The sequence below is a fragment of the Hipposideros armiger genome, unplaced genomic scaffold, assembly GCF_001890085.2.
Source record: "Hipposideros armiger isolate ML-2016 unplaced genomic scaffold, ASM189008v1 scaffold_0, whole genome shotgun sequence".
Classification (NCBI taxonomy): domain Eukaryota; kingdom Metazoa; phylum Chordata; class Mammalia; order Chiroptera; family Hipposideridae; genus Hipposideros; species Hipposideros armiger.
In genome coordinates this window covers 7142042-7161773 of record NW_017731350.1, presented here as the reverse complement: position 1 = coordinate 7161773, position 19732 = coordinate 7142042, and the positions used below count along the sequence as shown (strand labels likewise).

At 42.1% G+C, this 19732-nt stretch overlaps 1 protein-coding gene across 1 annotated transcript in view; it reads right to left on the bottom strand.

Annotated features, from left to right (window-relative positions):
• Nucleotides 1–312: 312 nt before the first annotated feature.
• The window catches only part of APOB (apolipoprotein B), a 38792-nt gene continuing 19372 nt past the window's right edge, over nucleotides 313–19732 (bottom strand). The window contains exons 19-29 of the mRNA XM_019651837.1: nucleotides 18734–18913; nucleotides 17798–17919; nucleotides 15774–15984; nucleotides 15038–15213; nucleotides 14724–14911; nucleotides 14107–14252; nucleotides 12010–12383; nucleotides 3960–11537; nucleotides 3437–3551; nucleotides 3152–3335; nucleotides 313–2266 (exon numbers count right to left, since the gene is read on the bottom strand). Coding sequence (XP_019507382.1) covers nucleotides 989–2266; nucleotides 3152–3335; nucleotides 3437–3551; nucleotides 3960–11537; nucleotides 12010–12383; nucleotides 14107–14252; nucleotides 14724–14911; nucleotides 15038–15213; nucleotides 15774–15984; nucleotides 17798–17919; nucleotides 18734–18913 — 10552 coding nt within the window. The 3' untranslated portion in view covers nucleotides 313–988. The remainder of the gene's footprint in view (nucleotides 2267–3151; nucleotides 3336–3436; nucleotides 3552–3959; nucleotides 11538–12009; nucleotides 12384–14106; nucleotides 14253–14723; nucleotides 14912–15037; nucleotides 15214–15773; nucleotides 15985–17797; nucleotides 17920–18733; nucleotides 18914–19732) is intronic.

Sequence of the window (19732 nt, the reverse complement as noted above, 5' to 3'; positions counted from 1 at the left end):
ATGTAAGGGAAGAATTGTTTCAGCAAACTCAGAGAACCCCCAAAATGGGCTGGGACCTTTACCTTAGCTACAGCTGGATCAAAAAAGAAAGCTGACAAGGCCTTAGTGGCAACCCATTGCAATGGCCTGGTTGACTTCAGAGTTTGGAATAATTTTTTTTTAGGGAGCTAAATATTTCTCTCCACAAATTCTCTTTCCCCTTTATCACTCAAAACACAGTGTGCATTCTGCCAGGAGGATTTGAAATGTCAGACGTTTGAATCAATACCCTCATTTCACTATCTTTCAATATGAATGAGCCACAATGAATGCTCCAATGCACAATAAAGAATTCATTTATTTGTTCTCCCTACCCCCAAGTTTAACAGAATAACTCAGATCCTGATTTTCTTTAACTTGCAAAAATATGTTGTTTCTCAGAGTTCAGAGACCTTCAGAGATCTGACGGGCCAGCTTCAGAGCAGCAGGTTCAGTTCACATGTGCTTCTGCTTGTAGTCAGCTGCCTGCTACAGGGCTGGCTCAGTGTATGATTATATGAATTCAAACATACAGTTTGGTTTTTCCCCCTACTATGTGGAAGCTTAATTGGAGTAGAAGAATAAACGAGAATTGCTTTAAGAAAATTAGAAGGTGATAGTAAATTCTCCTGGAGCAATCTTTATGTAGGGGCTCATGTCACTGACGGCTGCCGATTGCAGTGCTTTTAGTAACTCAATCATATAGCTCAGAAACATGTGGTAGTTTTTGAAAGGACAGGTCAATCAATCTTTTGGACTCAGCAATGAATTTTTCACAGTAATCAGAGAGTTGGTTTGAAAAATCCTGTAGTTTATATTTGAACGGCTGGTGGTAATCAGAAATGATTTCCTTCATTGCAACGGCCCAGCTTTTAATTATTTCCTGAGCACTGGTAGAAAGCTCTACAATCTTCTCTTTCCTTTTTCCATCTGCATCGGCAAGGATGGTAAGATATTCCTGGATAGAGTGCTACACAACTGGCTCAAATTCACTTGAGAGTTGGGAAGCAAAGACAACAACTCTGGCACTGTATTTGGAATAGAAGTCCTTAAGGCCATCTACTAGGATCTTGATCAGGTTGATTATCTTTTCTTCAAGTTCGTAGTATTTCATTTTCCAACTGACCACACTTGGATCAAAATATTCTTTTTGAAGAGCCTCTACAGACTGACGGATCTGCTCTAACTTTATAGAAGCTTCCTGAAGTTTGTTTTGAACAAATTCATTAAACTTGTCAAATTTAGGGTATACGTTTTCTTTCAGGAATCTGAAAACATATTGAACATAGCCATTGAAGGTTGTGTTGATCTTATGTTGGATATCATTTATGAGAATAGTAAATTTCTTCTCCTTTAAGCGGTTCATTTCTCCTTGTATCTCTTGGAAAACATTTTGTAAATATCTCTGAAGATCACCCAGCATTTCTGTAGTTTTGTTAGACTGGAGGTCATTAGATACCTTTTGGATGCTTTGCGATAAAGATTTCAATAGTTTCCCATACACCAAGGTTATATCTGTTAGTTTTTGATTCCTTGGACCAAAAGGAAATTTAATCTTTAGGTCCTTGATTAATTCAGATTTCTCCATCAGGTCTTGGAAATAGGAAAACCATGTTTCTAACCAACTATGGAGTTTTGAATGTACCGGGGAAAGTATGTTCCCTATTTCCCTTATGACCATAGTGCAGAGTTCATCTATAGTGTATGTCCCAGCCCTTCCTGGGAGCTGGAGTCTGACGGACTTGAAGAAATTGATGACAAAGTCAATCAGACGATTGACCATTACTTTGCAATCCTCAGTAACTCTTATTAGGCTGTCAAACACCTTATTTTGAAGTTTCTGGAAATCGACGTGGCCCTCCTGATCCAACAGGTCCTGGTACAGATCCTGGGCCTTGTCATTCAGCAGCTGGTAGGCTTGCGTGGTGCCTCTGGCTACCCTCCCGAGGGTCTTATTCACCTCATCAATCTGCCCCACTACTTCTCGATAGGCCTGCTCAGCGCTGTTCTGCAGACTTTCTCTCACTTTTAAAGAAGCATCTTTCAGATTGAGACCTGTGTACTCCTCGTGGTACTTGTTGACGTAGTTGTAAAGGGCCCCTGTTGCCTTGGGTACATTGTCTTTCAGCGAGGTTAGCAATTCAGGCACTGCCCTCTCTTCCATGTAAACTTTCACCGGAAATATCTCACTAGGTTCCTGGTACCTCAACTCAGTTTTGAGTATGTTGAGTTTTTTATCTGGAGATGACTAAAACCAGAAAAGAAAAAAAAAATGAAGAGAACATGTTTTCAATTATCCTGATTATATAATATACTACACTAAACCTTCATTAGCAGTTAAAAGTAAAGATCAGAGGCTCTTTCATATTCTGAGGGGGGTTTATCTTTCATATGTCAGTTCGTATGTTTGTCTTACGATTAAACAAATCCACTAGTGTTAATGCTTCCTTATCATGTGCCTCAGAAAGGGTAAAATTATGCATGGCATTTACATAGTAACACTCAACAAGAAGGCCTTCCTAGGACTGAAGAGCGGAGGAGGAAGAGGAGGACGACGACGACAAAGGAGAGAAAGAACGAAAAGACTAATTCAGAGAAAAAGAAGTAGCAAAAAAGGAAAAAGTCCAGAGCCCACCCAGCAAAGATCTAGAATACCAGTATCAGGAGCCCCATGACAAGCTTCAGTAATAGAACCATCTAAGTTCTCTTCCTCTATTAAATCTAATGGTGTCTTTGATTTGGCCCTAGAAGGGCTTGTAAAGTACATGAGACAAATCTGGCATATCTCATCTAACAGTTCTATCGTGGGGAAGCAATTTGGAGTCTCACATATTCCAGAAACCACTATCTGAAATTCAGCCTGTGGAAGAGTTTGCCCGTGACTTAGGTGGTGAGGCATAATCCTCCTCTTTCTAGATTTGCCCCAAAGTAACAATGTAGCAGTGGCAATATGATGTCATGTGTACATCTAAGAATTAAAGTCAATAAAAGACTGGTTGTAATATTTTCTGGAGAATAGTTCATCAGAGAGGAAGTCCAACCTGCTCATTGCTTGTGTTTTACCTAGTCTGGGGAAGCCCTGACAGAATACTTCGTACTGGGGTGGGTATGTAACCCATCAGGTGGGACTCACCTGAGGGCGGTAGTACAAACTCCATTTTAAGGTATAATTATAGTTTTCCAAGTCCATGGCCACGGTTCCTATGGCTGGGGAGGCTGCTGAGTAGGAGTAGTTATTCTCATCTGCGCGGTAGAGCAGATGGACATCAGTAAATGTTGGGCTGGTGACATCAAGGCGAACCTCTCGTTCCCAGTTCCTGCAAGCAGAAAATCAGGTAAGCCATCATGAAAAGGAGACAAAGGTGGCAAAAATCACAGCAACTTGAAAAGGGAAGAAGTTTCAATAAAAGTCCCATACCAAAGTGTTTGGTATTTGCCATCTTCTTTATACTCTGCTTTGATGTCCTGGTGTGCAAATGTTCCTTTAGTCTGACAGACTAACATGGCATCTTCAATCTTGTGTGTCCCCACAACTGTATAGGAGAGATTTTCCATTTGATTACTAACTGTAGGACACAGACATTTTCATTGGGAAAACTGGGAGAAATCTATCTTAACTAAACGCCTTCCTTATATATTTGAAACACACAGTCCACAATTTTTAAAAAGAGAAATAATTAGAAGGAGATATTATTACTCCTAGAATCATTACAGAAATGTCTATTTTCTTTGAACCCATTCCTCTTGAATGTCAGTAGGTTTTCTACAGGATGGTTTTTACATGTGGGATAGATGTGTGTCTCCTCTTCTTTTAAATTTTCCTGTAGACAGTAATTGTGCCTCGAGTCATATCTAAATACATAATTATTTATTCATAACTCTCACTGAAAATATATAACACATAGAATTCTTACAGGAGAGGAGTCAGGATATTTTCTTACCATTTAGGTCATATTCCAGGAACCGTAAGATTGAGTTGCATGTGGAGCCCAGGAATGTTTCAATGTGATCGGCTTTGTTTTTCAAACCAGCACTCCAAGTAGCATTATACAGGGGAGAGGCCACCCCGACCCGTGCGGTCAGTGCTCCAAAGGAAGGAATGGAAATTCCAGCAGGTATAGAGAACTTAATGGAAGGGATCACAATAGTTTGTGCAGGCACGGTGACCTCTGGCAACTCAAAGTCTGCAATCATGCCGGTCACTTCATTTAGATCCAAAACAGCAGTGATGAATGAAATATTTTTTGGAAAGGTGAACTGGGACACAGTTAACTGAGATTCAGGCACGGTTACCTCAAAAAAGGGCACTGAGGAGTCATCTGGTTCAGAATGCTTTGTTAACACATCAACTTCAGGGAATGTCACTTTGGGTAGTGCTGGTACATTGAGGGAAAATGACGAAGTACTTAGCTTCTTGTAGATTTTTATTTCACTGAAGTCAAGTGTGTAGGACGGAACCTGGAGATCTGTAAATGGGACTCGGAATGTAGGTGTGACAAGAACCGCCTTCAGATTATTTAGTTTCAGTCCAGGAATAATGAATTCATCAGCCAATTCTTGCACAGGGACAGAGAAAGTGGAGCCATTGGGGTTTTTGGTGTATACAAGGTCTGTGGAAGCACGAAGATACTGTTTCCTATCAATACTGGTGGTTACATCCAGCTTTAGGATGTCCCATAAGCTCTTGTCATAAACTGGGAGGTCAATATATCTGAGGAATGATAGGTGCCCTTCTAAGGACCCTGCAATGTCAAGACGTGCCTCTTCTCGATTATTAGAAAGCTGTACATCGTTCTGCAGAGACCAGGAGTGAACCTGGATCTCACTTTTCCAGCTGACTTTCTGGTTCTCAGTGTTGGCATTCAGGGACACTTCCTGGCCAAGGTAATCAACATCAAGGAAGGAATTGGGTTGTCTTGCACGGACCTGAGCAAGGGCTGACATTTTCCACGGGGAGAGTTCTAGGGAGGCTGTGCTTCCATGCTCTCCTGATGTGAAGAACATGAGTCTGTCTAGCTGTAAGTGGTTTTTGGTATTGTGTTCCCAGATGGCATATATGCGTTGGAGAGTGGCTTCTCCAGCAAAACTTTCTTTTACTTCAAGGTTCCAGATATCATCAACTTTGGAAGTCCCTTGCAGCTTCACTAAAGACCGAGTACCCTTGGAATTCAAATAAGTGCTGACCTCACTGGCAATAGTTCCTGAATATTCCTGTGACAGGACTGAACCCTTGATATCTCCTTTGTTAGATGACTCAATGGAAAAGTAAGAAGTGAGGCTTTCTAAGCTGAGCTTGTGGTCAACTGTCCCTTTAGCGGCAGAGTACAACTTGGTGGAATTGAAATCATACTTTAATTCAATGGATGAAGAGATAGTCGGTTTGGACTTGGGATTTCCAGTAAGTTCTTGCTTGAAATCCATTTTCAGAATTGGAATTTGGACTTTGGCAGCTGTTGTCACTGAAGCGTCCATGTTTTTCTTAGTTAAGCTAATGGTACTCTCATGTTGGCCTTCCACATATTTGTTATTCAGGGACAAAACTGTGGCTAGCTTCAACCCTCTTTTCCTCGTCAATCTTGAGGTGCCCTCTAACTTGTACTGCAGTGTATCAATGACAGAAGAAGAGGAAGTAAGGAAATGAGCAACGATATCTGATTGATTGTGAAGTCCGACATTGGTATTCAGTGTGATGACACTTGATTTAAAGGAAAAATCATAGGTCATATTGCCCATGGCTGGAATTAAGATATTTCTTGGGATACTCAATTCATTAAATTCTGGGAGAGAAAGCTTGAGAAAATCCGTAGGGATGTGAAGGGCTGGCAGGTCTTGGAACGGCAGGGCTAATGTATATGAGGGCACAATGACACTAGAGCCTGAGGTGGTGAAGCTCGGGGTGCTGATCTGTTTTGGGATCACATAGCCGAATGCAAACATCTCTACTGTGAATGGAGACACTTCAATGTTGACGACTGGAATAGTATATCCAGGAATCTGAAAGGTCCTGGATTGGTTGTTAAGGGATTGTTCAGCTTTGTGCTTATCAAATGAAATTTTCACCTCATTATAGGATTTGGTAAACAACTCTAATGCCTCGCCTCTGACTTTCTCAAAATGCCTGTTGAAGGAATTGATGTTCTGATTGATAAATGCATAAAACACATCCAAAGGAACGGAGATGGAATGTTTGTCTTTGTTTTTCTTATACTGAGCCTTTACAGTTAAATCAAATGATTGCTTTGTTGTTTTCAAGAATTCCTTCAAGCCTGTTCTTTCCCATAAGGAGAAATCTTTCACCTGTGGAGTTGTGAGTCTTGTGTAAGGCAGAGTCATTTCAGGAATTGTTAAAGGAATGTTTAAGAAATCCAGGTTGGCTTCTCCATTTATTCCTACGTGGGCCTCGATGCTGTTCTCATTGTTCCCAGCAGAGAAATTCTGATTGTACTTATACTGATTGAACCTGGCACTTGCTTGCCAACTTGCTTGCTGGGCATTAGGACTCAGAAACAGTGCATAATTATTCAGGAAGTCTACTTTCCCTGTCAATTTTAATGGAAAACTAACTTTCAAATTCCCTTCATTGTTTGTGGAGGTGGCAATTTCAAATGGCTGTGCTGAAAAGAAAAGAGAATTTTTCAGCGTTCCGCTAACTTTTCCATTTAAATGAGCATCATGGTTGCCAGTTAGCTCTACCTTCTTATCTCCAAGCAGTGCAGTGCCTTTAGCAGTCAGAACACTGTGGCCCACATACTGAGATTCAACTTGTGACTGGATTTCAAATTTAGCAAAGTCGAGGAAGTCAGACTCAGAAACCAAGGTTTGGTTTACTCTTAGGTGTTTGCTATTAATCTTGTTAGACATTCTAAAGGAAGGGTTGGATCCTTTTGTAGAGAAGCTAATTTGTGATTCATGTGTTCCCTCATCCGAGAATTTGGGGCAGGCCCATTTCCATGACCCTCTCCCAGAAGAAGTCCATGTTCTGTGTCCATCTTCCAACAGGGCTTTGATTTCATTGTGCAGGTCAGCCTGACTGGAGAAGTCCAGTTTGGGGATGTTCAATTTGTGGAAGTACTTTGTGTTGCTGTCCAGGGTCATCTGTTCATTTACCTTGATGAGCACACCATTGCTAATCTCCAGTGTATTTTTTTCTGTGTGTATACCTGCCACTGTGTTTGATTTTACCTCAACAGTATTTCCCAAAGACAGCACTTCCTCCTTATGCTCTATGTTGAGGTACTTGCTAGAGAAACTCACGGATTCCTTCAGAAACAGGGGATTAATCTCAGGGTCTAAAAGCTGTGCATTTGCTTGAAAATCAAATTTGAGGACTTCTAATTTGGAGTCTCCTTTGGCAGTGATGGAAGCCATAATTTCTGCATTGTTCTTGGATGTAGTTACATTCTGAATGTCAGCATTCGCATCTAATGTGAAAAGGGGAGACTGGATTTTCAGAACACCATACAGCTTGCCCAAAGCAGGTACTTGGACTGTGTCTGAGATTTTGGGAAGCTGGAATTCTGGTATATGAAGGTCAAGAGCTTGAAAATCTTTAAGGTCAAGATGTGGGATTATGAATTCTGGAATTGTGACTTCTGGTACCTGGAAGTCTGGCAGAGTGATTCTAGCGAGAATGGTGTCCACTCCCTTCAGATCCCTCAGGTATACTTCCGGAACCGGCCACTGCAGCTCACTGCTCAGTATTTGGTCAATGGTCCGGATGATCTTTGCTTTTATTTCTGCAAAGTCAATTGTAATGGAAGGGATGTGGAGGGTGTTGAGGACAGTAAATTCTGGTGTGGAAAAGCTGGATGGAATTTTTATATCTTTCAACTTTTTGAAGTTTATCTGAAGTGATGGAATCTTCAGATCTGTCAGGGGGACTACGAAGTCAGGAGTCTGATATGTAGCTTCTCGAAGGGCACGGAGACTGACTTCAAAGGCAGGAATGGTCCCGAAGATGGTCTGGATTTCAGGAACAGTGAACCCTTGTTCTACCAACACTTTCAGTTTTTCAGCCCAGTCTTGGAGAGAATACTGTTCTGCAAAGTCAGTAATGTTCTTAGCAGCAAGACTCCACCAGTCAGAAATGTAAGTGACAAGTGTGCTGTAAACTTGGCCTACCAAGGACAGGTATTGCTGAATTTCTCCCTGAAGGTCCATTTGATACATTTGGTTTCGTATCTCTTCTAGGGTCTCTTGGAATTTGGCTTTCATATAAATTAAAGGTGTTGAATTTAAAGCCTCCTGTAACCAATCTATGAATAAGGTTATCTTGGTGTCTTTTAGGATTTCCAGATGGGCTGAGACCACAGCCCTGATGTCCTCTACAAACAGTTTTAGTGCTTTAGCTTTCTGTGGGAGGTCCACAGCCTGGATTTGACCATTGATTCTCTTAGTCACCTCACGGATTTTGTTATTGGTTTCATCTACAAACTGGTGGTAATCAAATGACTTTAATTTCTTTACCAACAGGTCAAGGAATTTGTTTACTTCTTCCATGAATTTTTTGAAAGACAATGCTTTAAGCTGATTGACAGCACCATCAATAAACCCAACCAATTTCTCAAAGAGATCTATTATCACATCTTGTTGTAAGAGATTGCTTAGCTTCTGAACGGTCTCCTTCAACTTATATTGGTGGGCCAACTGTACTGATTTATCCATTAAAACCTGGATGTGTTGGTCTGTTTTATACATCTTAATTAACTTGAGAACCATGTCTCCAAAAGCATTGATTTTCTCAGTTACTTCAAAATTGTCAATGAGATCACTAACATAGTATTTGACATGCTCAATCATTTCCTTTATTTTTTGAAATGGAATTGTAGTTCTCAGCTGATCTAAAAACACTCTGACATCAATAGCTTCAACCTGTTGTTTTAACTTTTCTGCAAGGTGCTGGATGTCAATATCCTGAATCTGTGTCTTGAGATGTTGCAATTTTTCTTGTACCTGGATTCTGATTTGATACTTAGTATCCATATTTTGCATCCAAGATGCTGTACTACTTCTGATTTTATTAAAATCAATCTTTTCAATAAACAAATATAGGCCATGGATTGTTTTTACTACATTTACACGGATACGATAATGTTCATCAAGAATGTTCAATTTTTCAATGATTCGATCAATAATCTTAGCAATAGCTGCTTTAAAATCGTGAACATCATAATTATCTTTAATATACTGATCAAATTGTATCACATATGTTTGTACTTGAGATAGTTTTTCATTAAGGTTGATTTTGAAATTGTCCAACGCCATTTTTATATCATTATCTGTAATTCCATATTTTTTTGCCAAAGCAGTTAGTTTCTCCTTGGTACTTGAAACTTGTCTCTCCCAGTTGAATTCATTCAGGTAATCATTAACTTGTTGGGAGAGTTTGTCCAAGGCTGCTCTGTATTCCTTCACGAATTGATCAATATCGACATGTTTCAATTTTCTTTGTATGGTTTCCAGTGCAGTTATAATTACTATTCGATTCTTCTCAAAATATTCTGGCAGGATGTTAAAGAAGGGGAGGTGGATGGTGTGAACATCTTGGTTCTTATCGTATTTTACAGAAGCAACAATAGTGAATCCCTGGGGCTGGTCAATAATGTCCCTTATCTCCAAAGCATCAATTACATTGACAGGCTCACTGAGTAAAAGTGGCACTCGAATGGGGGAGTCCAGCATGGTGAGGTCAGCCTGGGCTCGTCCGTTAAGCTCCACGCCGACTTTGTCTTTCATGTTGTAAGCATCGAAGTCATGGCTGTATTCATTTTTGTTGAACTGGGTCCTGAGTTTCCAGGTGCCTTTCTGCTCAGCTGGAGTGAGCAGGACACCGACTTTGTGATCAAGAAGAGAATTGATGCTCTTTCTGGACATGAGATCGTGACTTGTGGATCCTTTGTAATCATGAGAGAAAGTAAGGGCCAGAGGTTCTGCTTTTAACAGGAATTTGCTGTACAGCTGCCCAGTGTGGTCTCCCCAGAGAACCAGTTTCCCGTTGCCATTTGTATGGGTATCGATGGTCATTGTAAACGGGGCCATTACAGAGTGGAAAGTGTTGCTGAAATGCAGTGATTCTGAATTGTAGTTTGTACTGATGTCAATGGCTGAAGCTAGCCCAGCAATGTTCGCGCTGAGCCGATGGCTAACCTCTGTATCCTGCACCTTAGCGACAGTGTCTGCTTTATAACTTGCGGATAAGTCTGCATAAGAGATGGTGTAGATGTGTTTGATCTCATTATTTTGGTAGGCTCCTTTTATGTTTCCACCCACATTCAGCTTGAGGGGTTCTAGCCGTAACTTCCCATGGTTGGTCAGATCCAGAGCATTGAACTTCAGGTCATTGTTTAAAGTAGTTACAAGAGAATAGGGCTGTAGCTGTAAATTAAAAGTTTGCTTATAAAACTTGTCAGAACTATAAATGTTGTCAAGTTTTGAAGAGAAGTCCAGTGCTAACCCTGCAATGTTCAGATTGTTTGTGTAGTCAAGTTTCATTTCATCATATGAGCCCATCATGTCATGTGAAAGCTTGAGTCCTTCCTGGTTGATTTTGAAATTGAAAATATTTTTGCTGTCGACGCCCAGAATCGTGGCCTGATAAACACTTCCCAGTGATAGCTCTGTGAGGGCAGCTTTTCCATCTAGACTGAATTTTGCATTGTGTTCCCTGAAGCGGCCATTTGCTGTCAATTTCACAGATGCCCCAGAGAGGCCGAGCGCTGCATTCAGTTCATTCTCCAACAGCAGGGGGCTGTACTTGAGGTTGGTTGTTGCGCTGGTAGACAGTCCATCTTGGGTAATCCGTAGTGTTCCTTTGTGAGCACCAGTATTAACTTTGTCAGTGCCCAAGATGTCAGCATTTAGTTCAAGACCATGGGAATTTAGTGATCCAGAAAGCAGGGTGAAGAACCTCAATGACTTGTAATCAGCATGATACTCAGAACGGAGCAATGCACTTTGCTTAGAGAAGGTCAGATCTACTTTGTTAGAAGTGGCAAAGTCCTCATATTTCCCATTGGTGTCAGATTTCAGAGTCAGCTCGTGGTTCTCATATTTCAGGGAAGCAGTGTTTTTCATGACACCATCTTGCAAATCTGAGGTGGAGGTGAAGGAGACAGTTCCGTCTTCATATCTTCCCGTTATCTGGTTGGTGCCCTGCAGGTAGGTGGAGTTAAACCTCAGCTTGGACTCTCCGCTTACTTGGCCAGTGGTAGGATCCTTCTGATAAGACAGGCCATATGCACCTTTAGCATAGAATGAAGCAACTCTGAACCGCCCATCAATCTTGGCTTCCTTGATATACAAATGCTCTTTCCGTTTTGAGTCTAAATGTACTGAAGCAGACATCTGTGGTCCCCAGTCACTAGATGCATTGAATGTTAGCAAGCTTTTTGAGGCTGGGTTGTTTCCAATGTTTTGTACATGACTAAATTTGACATTTGAATCCAGAAATTTGTGGTATAGAGACCCATCACATGATAATGTGAATGTATTCTTGTAGTCATATGTTGTTTCTCCGGATCCTAACATAAAAATGGAAACACATTGGTTAAATTAGGCAATACATTTCCAGAACAATTTCTATGCTGTAAGACTTTCAATAATAAAGTGACATTGATCTGGGTCGACTGTTGTAAACAGTCTCTTCCATCTATAACATAAGCATAAAATCTGATAGCAAAATCTGAAGACTTTCCTGACCACTGCGCACCTCACTTAACAAATGCTTTGCTCCCTTAACAAATGCTTTGAGTGTACCTTGTACTTATACGCTATACCCTATCATAGCACCTCCTACACTGAATTATAATTTCCAGTTTATCTGTCTGTAGTAAATATTTTTATTGGTTGAATGAATGAATGAATGAATAGGCTTCTAAGTAACAGGGGACATATCTGTAAGGAAGCCCAAGTCTTTTCCTCCCCAGGGGAGGCTATCCCATCAGAGCCTGCAATGAACTAGCCCTGTGCTCCCTCTAACCAAGCATGGCTTACCTTGCAAACTGTAGGACAGCAGGTTAACCACAGAGTCAGCCTTCATGTGGTACCGAGCCTGAAGGCTCAAGTGATCTGTGCTGGTGTTGCCGCCAGTATAGGACACAGACCAGTTGTACAGGTTGCTGTAGATATTTGTGGAGACGTCTAGAACACCCAAGAGAGGCACCCGCAGTTCGTACAACTTGGGAATGGTAAAAGCGGGGACTCGCAACTCTTGAGATGGCAGGTGGAATCCCACAGACTTGAAGTTGAGGGCTGGTGTCTGAATCGTCTTCAACATCTTTAGATCTTCAGAGGATTTGCCACCAAAAGGCAGAGGAATCTCAATTTTCACACTGTTCTTGTTCAAGGTATACCTGACCCGGCCATCACTGTAAGGAACAACAAAGACAACGTCCCCACAGTCAGACAACAAGAACTCCGCCATCTGGCTTTCCAAGCAATAGTGCGTGCCCCATTTCCAAACCCATTCTCACTTTTTCTCATGCTGCTCCCTATGCCCAAGTCCTGCTTTTACCTCCGTCTATCAAACACTCACGTCCATTCAAAACCCTTCCAAGAGCTGCTTCCTTATCAGTACAGCCTGTTTAAGTCATGTTAATGTCTCTTGTTCTTATAGCGACATAGTCTGTTACACCTATTTCAGAGTGCATGTCTTACTTCTGCTTATATAATGCAAACACATTTGCTCCTTTGCCGTGTCTACGTTGCCATGGGAAGAAGGGTTACATCTTATCTATTTTTTTTTGCTCTCACTGCATCTAGTCTAGTATCTTATACATAGGCGACATTTGATACATATTTGCTAAACTGAATTGAAGCAACTTGATATGTGGAAAGAACACAGGTGTGGGTTAGAGTGTTAGCTTCCACTGATGGGTAATATTATGTTAGTGAATTCAACTCTCTGAGTGTCAGTGATGTTATCTGTGTAGTGAGGATAATAGCACCCTTTCTGCCGACCTCACAGAGCTAAATATCAAATGAGAAAAATACCCAAAGTGCTTTGCAACCTTGTCAATACTATGCACATAACAAGGGATTATTATAATAACTTATAAGAATAAAGTAGGATGGCAGAGTTTTAAATCTGTAAGCAAATCAACTGTTCGTTACATGACTCCAACAGGGACTGGATGCTGCCTGTCCGGGATCCTCACAGTCAGTAGGAGGGGGCTTGCTAAGGCCCTGCCTGGTTTTTAGGCCCGTGGCCCTGTCTTTCTAGCACAACACAGAGAAGACTGCTGGCCAGAAGCACTAACAGTGAAGAAAGAGGGTCCTGGATCCTCTGAAGTTGTCCCTTCCTTCTCTTATCTTCAGTATGTTTGTCTATATGAGTGCTTTGGTGGACTTCAGCCTTTTCATACTTATTTGGCCTATTAAACTTTGCTGCTCAGCCATCAACTATAGAAAAGCCCGTGTGACACAGGCCACTTGTCTCCTTAACCCTGAAGATCATACAGAGAACAGACAACCTAGAAGAGACTATTGTCTTTACAGCTCACGCTCTGACAGTTTATTTTCATGACACAAAGTAAAGCACTATGTGTATTTCAGTAATGACAGAAATGACCTGAGACATTCAGTTGGAAATCTGACTTTCCCATAAGGATGAAGCTATATTGCTAACATAAAATATTCTCTCAGAATGCTGCCTTCATTCGGTGTGCAATGGCTGCTCCAACCCTCTAGAGCTCAACAGCAAACTTGCAGTCAACAATTCCGCTAGATGCTCTTGAATTCTTCACAAACAATTGAGTATATTCTGATCCTGAACAAAGGGATGATTCACTAATAATGGAGGAAAACTGAATGGTTTTCAAATTCAGGTGTAGTGAATAAAACATCTTGAGGTGAAAATACCGGAATTCCTAATGACTTTCTTAGGTTCTTTCTGACTGGATTGGTGTTCACAGTCTGACCTCATGTTTAATGATGCAAATATGCCACAGTGTTTATGCTACTGTTATTAATCTCCTTATAGTGTTTAAAATATTTCTCTTCAAAAAGTAAATTAAAGTCTACATCATGCTAAATAAAATCTTCCATTGACTTTGGAAGGCTCTAGAAAAATTTTCTGGTTCCTTTTTATACCTTTTCAAGAAGAGGTTTTCTGGAATGTGGAAATCCGGCAATCCCATTTTCTGGAGGTTCAACTCTTTTAGGCCACTGAGGTAATCTTGAAAATTCTGGGCATAAGGAAGACTCATGGGTGCCTTCTGAAGCCATGTGGTTGTTGCCTACAAAATAATAGAAGTTTTCAGAACAATGGGCATGGATGGACCTCCCAGCGCAATTAACATTAGGCAATAATCCATATTTAACAGATCAATCACTAAGCAGGATGACACACTGAAAGTAAAAAGTGAATCATAGAAAATTATGAATTTTGGTTGTCAGTCACTGATCTCTTCCTGTATTTTATAACAGGAATAATAACATAGCAAAATTCCTAGCCAGTGTCCTGAAGCTTCCTTTGATATCTTAGTCACAGCAAACTCTTCTGCTTAGTAGTATTCATTTGGAACTTATCACCTACAGCCCGTGTAACTGAGCAATCATGCATCAACATTTCTTTTCTCTCTGGGAGTTTCCCGGGGGTACGAAGCATGGCTTATCCTATTTCGATCCCCTCCTTCACCTAACTCAGGGCTGCGCATGTAATTAGCTCTTATAACCATATATTTATTGACTGACTGATTTGTACTTACAACTATTAATTTGGAACCCATGTGACGGAAAGTCATGTCTGTTTGAGGAACTTTGTAATCCAAGAGACTATTGGCATACATATGCAAGGTTTTAGGATAACGTGCGAGATCCATGGGGAAATTGGAAGCCACTTTTTTGGTATCCACGTTGGAGCCCGCATTCCATTCGAATTCAATCTTCTCTTCATCTGAAAATGCACATATGAGATAGTCGTCAGTGGTACCAGCTCAGCTCCTAACCAATGGCTTTCAACACTGCACTCAAGGATGAAGTGCTCTTGGAAGCAGCGCTCATGTGGGGAAGAGATACATACCATAACGCCAGGCCACCTTCTTGGAAATTGTTGAGCCATAAGCTGTAGCAGAGGAGTCCATTTGGAGGAGCAGCTTTGCAGGAGACCACTGGGTGAGGATCTCACTTCTGGCTTCTGCTTGCAAACGGGGTATGGAAATAACACCTTTGATTTTGCCTTCTTTATTCCTGTCACCACTATTGAAAAGAAAATCAGTGGACATCAATGACTGTGTCTATTCCAAGGAGATATGCAGGATTAAACAGTTAGAAGTTGGACTTGTGGTGATGAAAATGAGATACATGAGTGGCTTGGAGAAATGACCAGAAATTGAACTCATTAACTCGTACAGCCAACTTCAGCACAAATTCAGGACTTACCAGGAGGTATTCTAAAGAAGGTTTTCTAAAACTGTTTGAATGCTGCTGTCCCATTTATAGCTCTATTACCTTGGCCACATTATTTAACCCCTCTGAGCTACCATATCCTCATTTAGAACACAGGGAAACTCACATCTACCATGCAGTTTATTATGAGGACTGAGATACTTTCTTTAAAGCACCCAGCACAGTGCCTGATGAGTAGTAAGCGCCTAGTGAATGACAGGAAGATCTGACTAGACATGGCACAGAGTCAGAATGTCACAGGCTCTGTCTGTCCCTTGGACTGTAGACCAGGAAAGCCTCTGGTCTGGTCAGCTTTAAAGCTGGAAAGGGAGGTCAGCAGCTCAGGTCAGATCACCCTGAGTCTTCTTTACCTTATGTAGCCAATGAGGGTGACTTCAGTGATTTTCTTGTTTTGAATGTCCAGGGTGAGTTTGTAAGCCTTCTCTTCCTCAGAAGACTCATCATTAACTCTGAAGACTGTCCCAAGGTCAACGTCAAAATCTGGAATTTGCATTTCACTGGACAAAGTCATACTCTGCCGGTTATACTTGAATGTCACAGAGGCCTCGGTCTGCTTCACACCTAAAAGAGGGTACAAGATCATCAAAACATGTATTCAGAAGCTATGTTTAGGTAGGAAAAGAGGCAAAGGCAGAGCAACCTCATGTACTCAAGGTGCTTACATGACGGCACAGGATTTTAACTTAAATGTTTCACTCAGTGGTGTTCATGCATTTGCTCAATCTGCAAATATTTATTGATTGCCTATCATGTGCTAGGCACTGCTCTTGGGTACTAGGCACTGGGGAGTCCCTGCTCTCAGGGAGGTTACATTCTAGTGGGCGTGTAAAGACAATAAACAGGTAAATTATTTATGTCAGATGGTAATAAAGGTTACAAAGAAAAGTACAACTGGGTAAGACAATAAAAGTTAGAAAGGGACAGAAGAGGTGCTATCTCATTGGTGGTGGTCAGAGAAGCACTCTTTCAGAAGGGGATATGTGGGCAGAGACTTGAATGAAGAGAAGGGCGGAGCCATGCTACGTTCTGGGGGCGGGGTGTGCAGGTGGGGGTGGAGAGCATTCCAGGGTGAGGGAATTGGCAACGCCAAGGCCCTGCTGTGGGAAACACTCGGCGTGTCCAGGGAACAGTAGGGCTCGAGGTCCTTCTGTGTGAGGCAGCTGTGACATCTCTGTATGACTCTCCACCTAGGCACCCTTCCTGGTTCCTTGCCACCCCTGCCCTGCCTTCTCCATTCCCTGACTCCTTTCTTTGTAACAAGATTCCCATGTTTTCTTCAATCCATGGGCATATCCACTTTATTTCTTCTGTAAAATTGTTACATGACATATTTTTTTTTCAGTACACAACACTCCCTTTCTCCTGTGGGTCTTGTTTTTCTAGTTTAATTTGGTGACATACTATTCCTACATAAAAAAAAAATCTTCCAAAGTGAACATCTGAGTTTGTCCATCCCTTAAAACCTGCTTTTCCAGCACCCTTTTCCATCTCAGTAAATGGCATCTCCATTCTTCAGTTGCATAGACCCCAAATCTTAGAGTCATCCTGATCCCTTTGATCCCTTACACTCAACACCCATTGTATCCACAGAGCTTGTCAGAGTACCCTTCAAAATATGTCCAGAGCCTGACCATTTCTCAGAAATCCTCGGCCAGCACTCTAAGCCAAAGCACCACCATCTCTGCCTGGATTATTGCCATCGCCTACATACTAGTTTTCTGCCTCTGTGTCCCTAAAGTCTTGCCTCAACATGAACGTAAATCAAATCGTGAAAACTCTCCAGTGGCTCCTTATTTCACTTAGCAAAAGCAAATGTCCTTCTTATAGCTTATGAGACTATTCTTTCCCACTGCCCCCTATGTTTGTGACTTCCTCTCCTGCCATTTACCTCCCTGATACCTGTGCTTCAGGTGTACAGGCTGCCTCCCTTTTTTTCAAACATGGCAGCCATGTACCTGCCTCACCTCCACTTAGCCTGTAACACTCCTTCCGCTTGGCTTATCCCCTTACCCACTTCAGGCATCTCTTGTATGTTCCCATTACCAGCGAGACTTGACTTTATCATTCCAAATGGCACTGCCTTCCTCTATCCTTCCTCCTCCCCCCACTCTGACATTCTCTGGACTCCTCTGTGTTCTATTTTTCTCCTCAGCACCAATCTGACATTCTAAATATTGACTCGTTGGGTTACTCACTGTAAACTCCAGGAGGGCAGAGACTATCTCCACTGTTTCCTGTTCTAGCCTCAGCTCTTAGAACAGGCCTGACACTTATCGGTACACACTTATTAAATGCATTCAATTAAATATGCTCTCCTCGTGCACCCTGGACCCGAGAGAGAGGGAAGCGAGGAAGTCCTTGTCTGGTTACTTGCCTTCTGCCTGAGTTACAAACTTCAACATGTCCACCAAGACTTCACCCTCTCTCTGGAGTTCGTAGGTTGCGCTGGCAGAATACTGCTCTACTTCTCCCGTCGGCTTCAGTTCCAGTTCAAACCTAAAGATGTTACAATGCATACGGTGCGTGACCTTAGAGAATTCCATGATCATGACAATGTCCCCCAAACAACTCAGCCTCAAGAGCAACAAAAATATGGTCCTTATTTTCACATCGTTTCTTGTGCCTAACATTATAATGATGATCTTTCAGTCCCTCCAAGAGCTCAAGGCAATGGCAGAGCCTGGGATTCCCAGAACATTTGGACAAGCAGAGCAGGCGTTGCTGGCGGTGTCAGCAAAGCTGAGAACAAACAGTGGAAGTGGGGGAAGTTAAAGACAAGGAGCTTTTAAGCATGGCGGGGGCTTTGAACACATCAGTGGGCTCCAGGGAAGGCCATGCCAATGTGTCCAGAGGCTCAGAAACATGGACATCGAAAAGAGCAGATTGAAATCTGTGCTGTGATCCCCTCATCTCATGCATAAGAGAGTAAGAGGGAGCACCGTGAATAAAGAGATGTTCTTAGAGGAGTGATTCTCAACAGCAGTGCATGCAGCTCACTTGGGGGCGTGTGATAGCGTCACCTTGGTTGTTCATGGTTTGAGCTAAGACTTCCCTTAGGGCTCATGACTCCTCACTCCCAACACTGCCCCTCCCCTCCCACCTAGGAGAAACCCAGGCCTCCTTCAAATTTTAGGTAGGAAATGTGTGCGGTTCAGCTGTGTTGGGCAGAGGACAACTGTTTTAAATAATTAGAGGATGGTGTAAATACTTGAGGCTCTTGACCCAGGCCTACGACCCACAGCATTTTTCCTTTGCCCTGCTAGGTGATCATAATGTAGAAGGTGAGCCATGCTGGACGGGCTGGTCTGACCTGGTGTCTCCGGTCAGCGGATAGTAAGGAGAGTCTGTAGAACTGGCGTTGGAGTAAGCACCATTGATGCAGTAGTTCAGGCCAGTTAACAAAGGCTTGCACATTGACCAGGACTTCCTGTTCTCGGTTAGAGGTGGGATCACTTCCATTTTGGTTGTAGAGACCAAATGCAATGTGTTACTAGTGGAGAAAGAAAGAAAACCTGAGTTATCTTCATGTCGTGAATCGAAATGAACGTCACTGGTTCTCACAGTGCAAATGGCCCCTTATCCTGCTCTCTCTCTCCCTCTGTCCACACCTGCCTCAAATTCTTTGATTTATTCAGGAATAAATCATAGTAAGAAGACCATCAGCAAGGCTAAGGATCACAGTGGCCCTGCACCAGTTCTTTACATCTGTTATCCATAATCCTCACAAAAGTAGGCATTAGGGGTCTCCTTTTACACAGGAAACAGAGGCTCAGAGATGTTAAGTAGTGATCACTGGGATGCAACCTCAGGTGTGCCCCTTCCTACCTATGATTTAGGGTAAGAGGGGCCCCGTCTCTCTTTCATCTGAAATCTCTTAGTCTCTACTGGTTTCTTTTCACACCATTATTAAACACACTCAAGTCTCTTTTCCCATTGTACACACACACACACACACACACACACACACACACACACACACACACAACTTTCTTCCTCTTCTAGCCCCCTCTTGTCTCCCTCACAATCAAGAAGTTTGTCTGTCTTTGCAGTCTTCACATTCTTTCAACACCCTTTGTCTCTGAACTGTGATCTGACTGCCTCCCCCTTTGTGCTTCTAGAACTGCTCTCATCAACATCTCCAATCACCTTCTTGCTCTTAACTCCAAGGGACATTTTTTGGCTCCATCTTCCTCGATCTCTGGGAGGCCTTTAGTAGACTTGCTCATGTATGGCCAGATTAAGACTTTAGAGTCTGTAACCTCTGAAAAGATTATGGTAGCCTCCTCCTAGTAAGTGCAAGGAAGTTCAA